At 36.4% G+C, this 12,359-nt stretch overlaps 1 protein-coding gene across 1 annotated transcript; it reads left to right on the forward strand.

Annotated features, from left to right (window-relative positions):
* Nucleotides 1–9,969: 9,969 nt before the first annotated feature.
* LOC100020500 (olfactory receptor 52J3-like) lies at nt 9,970–10,926 on the forward strand. Its single transcript, XM_001372940.3, has one exon. It carries the CDS (start codon nt 9,994–9,996, stop codon nt 10,924–10,926), a length of 933 nt encoding a protein of 310 aa, XP_001372977.2. The 5' UTR covers nt 9,970–9,993.
* Nucleotides 10,927–12,359: the final 1,433 nt, after the last annotated feature.

The raw sequence follows: 12,359 nt of genomic DNA on the forward strand, positions 1-12,359 counted from the left end.
ATGTATATGTGGGGAGAGGTTGTGTGTAGACACTTATGAATCTGAATAGAGTAGAAATTCAAAGGAATTCATTTCTCCCCTTTGGGAAGCAAGAGCAAATGTAGATCAAGTCTGATTTATTTCACTCTATATCTCTCTTCAGAGGTAGCCATCAATCCCACTGACAAAGAAAAATACATTTAAAAATAGGAAATAATTTAGGGATCTTCTGGTCTAATTTCATCATTTAAATGAGGTTAGGAAACTGGAGTCCTGAAAAACCAGCTGGACAAAGAGGTGGTAAGTGGGAGAAATGGCATATGACCTTTGAACTTCTGTCCTCCAATTTAGGTCAGCTGGAGGGTACAGAAAATAGAGGGCTGGGCCTGAAGTCAGGAGGACCCATCTTCCTCATTTCCTATCTGGCCTGGGACATTCACTAATTGTGTGACCTTGGGTAAATTACTGAACCTTGTTTGCCTAAGTTTCCTCATCAATTAAATGAGCTGGAGAAGGAAATGGCAAACTACTCCAGTGTCATTGGCAAGAAAACACCAAATGAAGAAATAAAAGTTTGGACATGATTGAACAACAATTCCTAATTCCCAATCTATCATTCTTTTCATTGCTCCTTCCTTCATGAAATAAATAAATATTGGGGCTTCATTATTTTGAGCCTGAGTCTCTTCAGGCTATCTTAAAGTCAATGAGGCAGCAGAGTAGATAGATATCTGGGTGTAGAGTCAGGAAGACTTAAGTTCAAATCTAAACTCGTGTACTTACTAGCTTAGTGTTCTTGGCTGAGTAATCTACCTCTCTTCTCCAGTTTCCACAGGTATATAATATGGATAATAATAGCACTTAACACACAAGATTATTATAAAGATCAAATGAGATAACTGTAAAGTGCTTGGAATTCTTTTCTGGCATGTAGTAGGTACTTAAATGTTTATTCCCTTCCCTCTTTCAAGGATGAGTCTGTAATGGAGGGGTTGGACTTATTGGGATTGGGAAACCATGGAGAAGGAATCTTCCCTCTATGGGGAGACTTCTGATGTTTGACTTCCTGACTCTTGAATCTCCAAAAAACCTGGATAGCAGGATATGCATATGATTATAGCATCGCTGGAAGAAGACATTTGTTGACTAGGAGAGGAACTGTTTCTGGAGCTCTAATCCCAAATTGAAAACTCACAAAAGTTCTTCATGGAATAAGTTCAACGCCTTATCCATGAAACACATATGAACCCTTCATCAGCCTCTTTAGTGACAAACAGAATGGCTCAGCTACAGAGGGTTGGAGTAGGTAGAGATTAGAAAGAATTTCTAAATAAGAAAACATTTGGACATGTAGACAGATAAATGAAAGACAATGTGGAATCTTCTTTCTGGGATTCTTTTAAGTATAAATTGTATCCTCTGATTTTGATGTTGGGAAGATGGTTATAATGAACATTCATGACAACTACCCACTCAGGAAATCTAGAATGGTAATATATATACTTCCCATTCTGCCTAAAAAGTGTTCATTATATGTTTCCATATTGATTAGAAGTCTTCATTTATAGAAAACTTTGATATATGAAAATATAGTCTTGTAAAATTCACTCACTGAGGAATGCTGATTCATAATACAGAAGAAGCTACTTCTTTTTATATTTAACATAATCATATTAATATATTTAAAAATTTTAATTATCTGTACAAAAATTTCAGTATGATAAATTCATTTTCCTAAAATTTTTCAAGAACACATCTCTTATGATAAATTAAATACAAACATGAAAAAAATTCAAACTCTACATTTCTGTATGGGGGCAGCCTGTGATTTCTCATCACCCATTACTCAACTATCCTAAACTATAAACATTATCTTCCAAACAACTTCATTAGAAAGACAAATAACTAGAATCTACTCTTCAATGGAAGGTAAGAGAATGAACAGACTTTTATTGAGTGCCATCATTTTTTAAAAGCATTTTACCCAACTCATATTTTTTTTTGGTATGTCGAGTTAATAAATTTTTTTCTCACAACAATTTTTAAATCTGAGGGTTCCAGGATTTAATTCCAGTTATATAGATCACTAAATTGAAGATCAGAGAGAAGGGAATTGCTAAGGGACTTAGATTTCATTTCTAGGATTGTAAGAATATCTTGTTGTTCAGGATCCTAATAAGGCCCTTAGAACCTCTTGTCTTTCAAAGGCAAAAAGGACAATTTGTTTTTCTGCCCCAAGAAAACTTTATTTCAGTCACACTTATAGACTATCTGTTCCCTAACCCTTAGCCCTTCTGAAACTATTAAAATCCAAGACTTATGCCTGCATAGAGGAAATTCTAAGCTAAGACTGAAGATATCTAAGTGTGTACATTTCTTTTTTATGAATAAAATTTCAGTTACTTTGAACATTTTTGTATGTTTGCTTTAGGAGTCTCTGGATGCAGTCAAAAACCCCAGATGACATAACCCATTACAATCACGTTTCTTTCCTTCTCCCTGAGTATCAATGAAAACAAATTGATAATTCTTCAGAGGTAGATTTTATTTGAAGAAAATTCAAAGTGTAAAAAATCTAACTTGTATAGGATTGTGAATTTTAGATTTACTCCACTCTGCTTAGTCTTTATAATTCTAGCAACCAGGAATGTATACATCCTCCCCTACAGTTAATCCTTAAGTGGGGGTGTATACGCCAAATCCAGAGAGAATCCTTGAGACACTTAATCCTTGGGCTATGCTCCTAGAACTCCTTCCTTTTCCATTCCCTTCATCTCCCAGGAAGCATAAACTGCTTTTGAGTACATGCCTGGGATGCCCTGTCACCTCAACTTTACCTCATGTCCCTGGCTTCTTTCAGGACTCAGCTCAAATCTGAGGCTTTCTTGACCCACTTTTCTCAGTGTCTTCCCTTTAAGCTCACCTCCCATTTAAACTGGTTATCTTTTGCACATACATAGTTGTTTCTTATGTTGTTTCCCCTATTAGAATGCTCTCTTTGAGGGCAGGAACAATGTTTTTCAATGTTTTTAGCTTTCTTTTTATCCCCAGTGCTTAGCATGGTGTTTGGGACACACTAAGTGCTGTGAAAGTAGAAATGAATGAATACTCCAAATATTTAAATGTATAGGATTTAATGACAATTTTAAAGTGAGAGGGAAAGGGCTTCCTTCAGCTGAGTGAGACCCACACCTGCAGTACTTTTCCAAAGCCAGAGCCCAAAAAGCCCCGCAGCATGGATTTCAGCAAATTTATCTCCCAAATGTCAGGACACACAGTGAGGATTTAACTTAAAATGATGGCAGGTAAATGTAGCTCAGGTGTATCAAATTTCTATTTGCACAGTGCTTAATAATTGCTTGATTACTAAATAACTGACTCTCATAAAGTGAGCAAATTCATTCACTACAGTGGACTAAAAAATTAATAGGACATAATGTTCAAAAGTTTTTTTTTTTATTTGACTTGGGTTGATCTTTTCTACACACTCTCCATATATCCATTCCAAGTCATTCAATTAATCCTCTGAATCAACCCTTTTGATTCATCCTGATCTTCCTTATGAAATATCCTTTCATCCCCCACCATTGCAAAATAAAAAAAAATCTTTCAGCTTTTTGGTTCAAAAAATTCATTTTTTAAATTCTGTCTGAAATTTTTTCATCTCCTATCCTTTGCTGTATATATCATTAAAAAAAAAAACCACCTTACTTTCTGACTTAGAATTAATACCAAGTATTGGTTATAAGGTAGAAGACTGAAAAGGGTTATGCCGTTGGAGTTGACTTCCCCAGGGTCATATAGACAGAAAGTGTCTTGGGTCAAATTTGAACAGATGACCTCCTATCTGAAGGCCTAGCTCTCTTTCCTGTGAGAAACTTAGCTTCCCCTTTTATGCATCATTTATTCATTTAGTCTTCTCTTTGAGAATATCCAAACCTTTCATTTCTTTAAATGACCATTTTTTTCCTTGCAAGTCAGACAAAATGTCATGACACATCATTTATTCAATCAATAAACTATATATGGATGTGTGTATAAATCAGTTAAAATAATTTTCCCAAAGCTCAGTTTAAGAGATTTTAGAATGTGTAAAATTTAAATTAATTTCCAATAACTCCACGTATTATATTTTATAAGATTTATTAATAATCACTTGAAGTAGAAAAAATAAAAAAGAAAAAAAACAAAGAAAAAACCCTAAGTAAATAACACTAGAGTAAAATTCTCCTTCCTTGCACTCACCCAACCTCCACCAGCCACATTCCAGGGAGAAGAGAGTGCCAGGGTGGGCCTACACAAAGTTTGTACCTTCCCTATGTTAGCACTTAATGTGAGAAGGAATTATGGGAAGTTGAGATTTACAGTTCTGGGGAACAAAATTCTAATTAAACAAATATAAGATTAGGTAATGGAGAAAATGAAATACTAAAAATTGCCTCTTTCTGGCTTAGAACTTATAAAAGGAGAATGGAATAATTTTTCTTATTATACAGAGTTTTAGACATCAGTACCTCACATCATAAATGGCCCTTTCATAACTGTTAAGTGAAGTGTCATGAAATGTTTTACTTTATTGCTCTCTTAGGAACTGTAAATACATTTCATCAGTTTGGTGGAATCATAGCACAACTAGCCACCATCAGCCATACTCCTAGTAGCCTATAGCTTAGAAAATTCTATGGGGAAATGATTTAAATGAAATCAAAGGTTGAGGACTAGGAGACCAATGGGGCAGGTCACAGGTGATGAAAAACTATCATAGTGAGATTTTCCTATGAATGGAGATGAGAAACCCAATAGAAGTCTTGTAAAGGTTGACTATACAAGAATTGAAAATTGATTACATATGGATTGCATAACAGAGAAATAAGGATCTAATACAGCTCAATAGCTAAACCTTGAAATATATTTCCTTCAACAGAAAATGGAAGCTTTTGTTATCTGAAAAATTTTATTTAATTAATTAATTTAGAATATTTTCCCATGGTTACATGATTCATGTTTTCTTTCCTTACCCTCCTTCCTCTGCTTCCACCCCCCCCCAATAGCCAATGAGCAATTCCACAGGGTTTTACATGTGTCATTGATCAAGACCTTATTTCCATATGATTAATAATTGCATCAGGGTGATTGATCACTTAGAGTCTACATCTCCAATCATATCCCCATCAACCCATGTGACCAAGCAATTGTTTTACTTCTGTGTTTCTGCTCCCACAGTTCTCTAGATGGGGATAGTGTTCTTTCTCATAAGTCCCTCAGAATTGTTCTTGATCAATGCATTGCTGCTAGTAGAGAAGTCCATTATATTCGATTGTACCACAGTGTATCATTCTCTGTGTATAAGATTCTTCTGGTTCTGCTCCAGAAAAAGTGAAGTTTAGAATAGAAGTAGGTTTGAAAATTCTTCCATTTGTATTTGCATAGACTCACTAACTGTGGTGAATGTTAAAATTGATGTTTTTGGCACAAAAGCTCCAAATCTCTTCACAGCGTTATCCTTTCCTATATTCAAAATAAATTTACCAGCAAGTATTTCTTAAGCACCTATTTGTACCAAGAAATGTACTAACTTTTGTGTCTATAAAAAAAAATTAATATTTCCCATTCTAAATATATGGAGCTTTTATTCGAATGAAAAAAATAAACTGAAATTACTTAGAATGTAATCAGCTTCTCTTGATATTTATAGGTACAGAATGAAGCCATCCTTTTGTTGCTTTAAATTGTATAATCATCCTCTAATGTCCCATTTCCCGTGTCCCTATGTCCATCTTTGGGCCACATCTCTTCCATATCTAAGTGAAGAAATCAGTATGCCTCAATTTTACTTAGCTTCCTCCTTTTGGATAGTCAAGCAGGTTGTTTTAGACTTTCTGTAATGAACTTTTGGTCTAATTACTTTCCAGGTCTGTTCCTCTTTTTCAGCTGCCTCAAAGAGAATATTAAGAACCAGCCAAATCCCCTAGCCCCAAACTGGATCCCTGGTGATAGTATTTTTTCCCAGCAGTCAAGACGTTATTTTAAGACCTCTGGGTAGTGGGACTCAGGGCCCTCACCTGCCTCATGGGAGACCCTATGCAAACATCACATCAGAGAGAGCCATTGCCTCAGTATAAAGCCTCCTTTTTTGAGACTAGGTAGGTGAGGTTGCTGACAAAGATCTGGAATAAAAGAAACACAAATTCTTTTTGCTACCAAATCTGGTGAGTTAGTCCCTGGTCATAGGAGCAGGTTCTGGGTTCCTATCTATTTCTCCCAGGCTAAAAGAAGGATCAAGAAGGGAGAGGTTGAGAATAGGCAAAGGGAAAGAGTTGGACAAAACCATCGAAGATTTTTCCACAAAATCTAAGTATTTTATCATGACATCCTAGATGTGGACATTTTTTTGACATGCAGGGAATGGAGAAATGCCATTACTTTCTTTTATCAAGAATAGCTCACATAATTCTAGGTTAAAGTAATTGTTGTCATATTAATTATGTGATAACATTGTATATATTTCTTTATATGTGATAATAACAGCTAGCATTTATATAGCACTTTAAAAGTATGCAAAGCACTTTCTGAATATTATCTCATTTGATCCTCACAATAACTCTGTGAGTTAAGTGCTATTATTATTTCCATTTTATAGATTATAAAATTGGGGCACAGAAAGGGGTTAAGTGACTTGTCCAGGGTCAAAAAGCTATAAGTTTCTTGGGCATTTTTCTAACCTTCTGCTTTTTTGCTTCCTCTTCTTCAGAGGACCAATGAGAGTTTTCCTATCACTCCCTCATACCCACTGCTCCTGAAGTATTTTCCAAGATTCTCAGAGGTATCAAATTTGTTCCAGCTTTCCTGATTCTCTCTCTTCAACTGATGGACTTGCATATAGCATAGTTTATGTTTTCAAATGATATTTACTTAAAGCATATTCTTGGATTCAATTCAATTAAGCAATGCTTCTATAGAAAGAGGACTTGGGTTCAAATCTTGGGTTTTTTAACATTGGTTAAGTCTTTCTTTGTCTTCTGATTCATCCTGAATCTTAATATTTATTATAAATATTCCTTTCTTCTTTATTTCTTACCCCCACTGCTTAATACTCTTACCTTCTATTGTATAATCAAAACTGAGTGTTGGCTCTAAGGCAAAAGTACAGTAAGGGTTAGGCAATGGAGGCTAAGTGAATTACACAGGGTTGCACAGCTAGGAAGGGTCTATACCAAATTTGAACCCAGGACCTCACATATCTAGGGCTGGCTCTCAACCCACTGAGCCACCTAGGTGCCCCTTCCTTTGTTTCTTTTTGACACTGTTCCTATATTTCTCCTTCAGTCTCTTTTTCCATTTTTATTTTAACTTCATATCTTTGGGTCTGTCACTCTTTGTCTCTCAGCTTCTTTATTTTTCTGTCTTTCAGTCTCTGTCACTATCTTTCTTTCTTTCAAATTTAATCAGCATATCTAAAAAACCAAGGCACACGAGTAGCTCATTCTCAATATTAACTTATTGTATTTACAGGTTATACATGAATCAAGTTAATTATTTACCTGTTACCATGACTGATATAATGACCAGAGTAGACAAATCAGGATACATGAACTAAAATGGTCAAGATATCTAAGGTCATCATTCATTCATTCATTGATAATAAGTTATAATAATGATAATATATTCATTATTGATAGTAAGTACTGAGATTGGAGCCTTTCATTGTGTACTTGGGTGGTCAAGAAGATCTTTATGTAAAGAGGCATGACTTTTTATGGGGCTTTGGAGTTGACCTGGGTATGAACTGTAAGGTGGAAAGGAAGGGCATTCCCTGATCAGGTAAATAAAATGGATAAAAGCACCTGTGTGCCTCTGTGTGTGTGTGTGTGTGTGTGTGTGTGTGTGTGTGTGTGTGCATGTGTGGTGATTGCTAGGACAAACAGATTAATAATAAGAGATCTTTAGAAGTCCAAGGGATGACTCCCCAGTGATGGGTAACTCACTTTTTTGCAAGGTGACTTATTGTTATTTTGATTGGCACAAATTATTAGCTAGTTTTTTTAACATTGGTTGTCTTTCCTTATTTCTGACTCATTCTGACCCCAGTAGGTATTACTAATATCTCTTTCTTTTTTGTTTCTCCTTTAGTATCCTTTTCCATTTTATTTCATATCTTTGTCTCTTTTTATCTTTCAGCCTCTGACTTTCTGTCTTTCATTTTCTTTGTTTTTTTTTCTATCTGCATCTTTGTCAAATTTAATCTAAAAACCCATCAAATATCCAAGACACATTCTCTCAAACCCCTGTCTCTGTCTTTATAGGTTGTTCATGGTCTAAAGTAACTATAGCAGTCATCATGCCTGACATAATTATCAGAGCAGCCAAATCAGAAGAATGTTAACTAAAATGGTTACAATATCCAAGTTAAATGCATCCATTAGTGTTAATAATACTGAGATGGGAGTCATCACTGTCAACTTGTATAGGCAAGACAGCTTTCATTGTAAGAGTCATGACTTTTCGTGGGGTTGAGAAGTTGGACAAGGCATGAATGTGTGAGGAGGAAGGGTGGGACATTCTCAGATATATGGAATAAAATGAATGTATGTGGGGGTGGGAGTGCTAGGAAAAACAGCCTAATAAGAAGAACTCTTCAGAACTAATTATAAGGGTCTGAATTTGGACCTACAAAGGTATAGCTTGATAACTAATATTTTATAAAGGGGACTCATACTATGGCTTCTGAGGACAGGGATTCTGTGATTCTTTGACCCTAATGAGCTCAGAAAGAATAGAAAGATGGTATAGAAAATAATGAAAAGAATATATTTTGGAGGCTTGAGTATTTATATACAGAAATGTCAAAATTCAGCATTTGTAGTTGCTACACCAGGATAATGGTGCAGGAATGTTACAAATAACACCAATGGAAAGCAAAGTATGAAAACAACATGGAGAGAGGTTAAGTCTCCAGTCTAGCAAACACATAGAAGACATGAAGACCAATCAAAAAGCAGATCTAGATGAAGTTCAAGTAAGTAAGAAGGAATTTCAAGGACAAAATCCAGAATAAAGTGGTTAGGCAAGTAAATATGCTAGTTTTGTAAAATTTAAACTAGCCAAAACTCAACCTTTTGATAATTGTTCCACATTGGTGCCTATAAATACCCAGAAAAGTGTCACTTTGACTAATACTTTGTCACTATAATTAGGAAGTATTTCTCAGGTTAAGATTATTATTCAGTATAGGACCAAAGTAAGGACTTAGTCAGAGTAAGGACTATGTCTTTGGGAAAGGTTACGAGTCAGTCCTCCATCAAAGTTATATGGGATTAGAGAGAGTGGTCTTATCTGTGACTAGTGTCAGTGGACTTAATGCTAAGGCTATAGTCATATAATTAGTTAAAATGTCACAGACTTAGACACTTGCATAAACAAGCCCATAATCTTCCTCATCCCAAAATCAAATGGAATCAAGTCAACAACAATATATTAAATATATGCCTTATCCCAGGCATTATGCTAAGTATTATGTATGCAAAGAAAAGCAAAAGACAGTTCCTAGCCTCAAGGAGCTTACAATATAACAGGAGGGACAACATACAAATATGCAGGTACAAACATTACATATAAACTAAATTTGAGATAATCAAGGGAGAGAAGGCACTAGAAGAAGAGGAATCAGGAAAGTCTTGTAGAAGTTAGAAATTTTGCTGGGCTCTGAAAGAAACTAAAAAAGCCAGGAGGCAGAGGTGAGAAGGAAGGAGATTCTAGTAATGGACGGTCAATCAATGAAAAATACACAGAATGGAGAGATGGTATGTCATGTGTAAGGAATATCAAAGAGGTCAGTTTCAGTGAAACATGGAGTATGTGGAGAGGCAAGGGATAAGAAGACTGGTAAATAGGAAAGGAACTAGAAAAATAGATGTAACTTTGTAATAATACTTCAGCTAATCTTCATTGAATAGCCCTCTTTTTTTTATCTTCTAAGGAGGAACAATTTCTCTTAGCCTTTCAGTCTATGGCAGGATGTCACAACTTAATGCCACCACCTTCCACCCAAACACCTTCATCCTTCTGGGCATTCCTGGGCTAGAAGATATACACAACTGGTTGTCTCTCCCCTTCTGTTCCTTCTACCTTGTGGCAATTTTGGGTAATGTTACTATTTTACTCGTGATCTGGACTGAAAAGAAACTGCGGGATCCTATGTTCTATTTCCTAGCCCTCCTCTCCACTATTGACCTGGCACTCTCAACAACCTCTGTGCCCCGCATGTTGGGCATCTTCTGGTTTGGGGCCCACGAGATCAACTTTGGAACATGTATGGCCCAAATGTTCTTCATTCATAGCCTCACTGGTATGGAGTCAGGTGTCCTCCTCGGGATGGCCTTTGATCGCTATGTGGCTATCTGTACCCCTCTCCGCTACACCACCATCTTGACAACTCAGGTGTTGACTGGTATTGGAGTGGCTATTGTGCTTCACCCTATTTTGCTCATGATCCCTGTTGTCACCCTTGCCTGTCGCCTGCCCTTCTGCCAAGCTCGTGTCATTGCACACTCTTACTGCGAACACATGGGTATCGTAAAATTGGCCTGTGCCAGCATTCGTGTCAATGCCATCTATGGTCTCTTTGCAGCTTCCTTTCTTCTTGTGGATCTGGTGCTCATTGGTGTTTCCTATGTCTATATTCTGCGTGCAGTCTTCCGCCTCCCTTCCCACGATGCCCGACTCAAGGCACTGAACACCTGTGGTTCCCATGTAGGAGTAATGTGTGTCTTCTACACCCCTGCCTTTTTTTCCTTCCTTACTCATCGATTTGGTCACCGAATCCCACCATATGTTCATATTCTTATTGCCAACCTTTACATGAGCATCCCACCAGCACTCAACCCTGTTATTTATGGCGTGAGAACCAAGCAGATTCGGGAAAGGGTGCTCCAGTACTTCACTGGTTGATAGACACTATTTAGTGCCTTCTTAATGCCTGGGAAGGGTGCCCTGCAGAGGCTATGTGCAGTAGTCACAGACCTAGGCTAGGACCTCTAAGAGAATACATGGTGGTTGTTCCCAGGATAGTCAAGTAGAGCTGAACACTCTTGGTTTTCCAGGTCTTCATGGATTTCTTGGTCTCTAATGACCTACTACAACTACTTCTAGTAGCTAATATTTGTAAAAGTACTTACTATAATCCAGCCACTGTGCTAAGTACCTTATCATCTCATATGATCCTCACAAGAATTGTAGGAGGTAAATGCTCTGATTATTATCCCCATTTTAGAGATGCAGAAAAAGATGCAAACAGAGGTTAAATGACTTAACCAGGTTCACATAATAAGTATTTAAGGCCAAATTTGAACTCAAGCCTTCCAAACTCTAGGCATGGTGCCACCTGGCTGTCTACTAATACCTAGCAGTCTAGTTCCTGGATCTTAAATATTTTACTTTCCTGTTTTTCATATTGCTGAGATTCCTAGATCTACTCAGTCTGTGAATGTTTAAAAAATGACTATTCATTTTCTAGAGGATTATCACATACTTTCTGTGAGGGAGAGAAGATGGAAAACTGGTTGAAAATAGAGGTCCTGTGGACCACATTGGAAGAATCAAAGTTTTTCCTGACAAAATTTGAAGGGAAAAGTCTGAGTTGAGCTCACATTAGAGTGTTGCTCAGTTGCTCATGCCAGAAGAAAGAAATGGATGGAAATGGAAATATAGAAAGAAAACCTGCTCAATTTTAATTGAGACTCTAAAACCTAAGATTCCAGCTCTGAAATATTAGGAATCTAGGATTTTTATGTGATCATGAAGAATGATTCTAGGGTTTAAATATTTTGATAGCTACTTAACTGAAACCTTCTGCTTGTACTTTAGGACCAAATTATAAAGAAAGTGAAAGTAGTCTCAAATCTTCTTAGTCATCTTCCCATTTGGCATGTAAAACACTTGCAAAGTCTTAAAAATGGCACCAGAAAAATAGTGGCTATACCCTTTTATTTCTTGCTACAATGTTTGCTAGGCAGTCAAAAAATAGTCAGCATGTAAATATTTTATAATGTGTATAGTATGAAAATATTTATAAATTTCCCAGTATATCCCAGACATTTCATTAAGCACTATAGATACAACAACATCAACAAAAGTCTCTACATTTAAGGAACTCCCAGTTTAATGAGAGAAATGATTTAAAAACAAACAAAAAAAAACTATGTACAGATGAGCAATATACAATACAAATTATTATCACAGGGAAGGTATTGGAGTTAAAAGTGGTTGGAAAAATCTTCTTGTAGTGATGGGATTTTGTTAAGATTTAAGGGTAGCCAGGGACAAGGAGGGAGTACATTCTAGGCATGAGAGGAACAATGGAAAACATTGAGAAATGGAAGGCT

The sequence above is a fragment of the Monodelphis domestica genome, chromosome 4, assembly GCF_027887165.1.
Source record: "Monodelphis domestica isolate mMonDom1 chromosome 4, mMonDom1.pri, whole genome shotgun sequence".
NCBI classification, from domain to species: Eukaryota; Metazoa; Chordata; class Mammalia; order Didelphimorphia; family Didelphidae; genus Monodelphis; species Monodelphis domestica.

Bases quoted from the DNA above. Each gene is read 5' to 3' on its own strand.
- LOC100020500 (XM_001372940.3), top strand. From the start codon at position 9,994: ATGTCACAACTTAATGCCACCACCTTCCACCCAAACACCTTCATCCTT.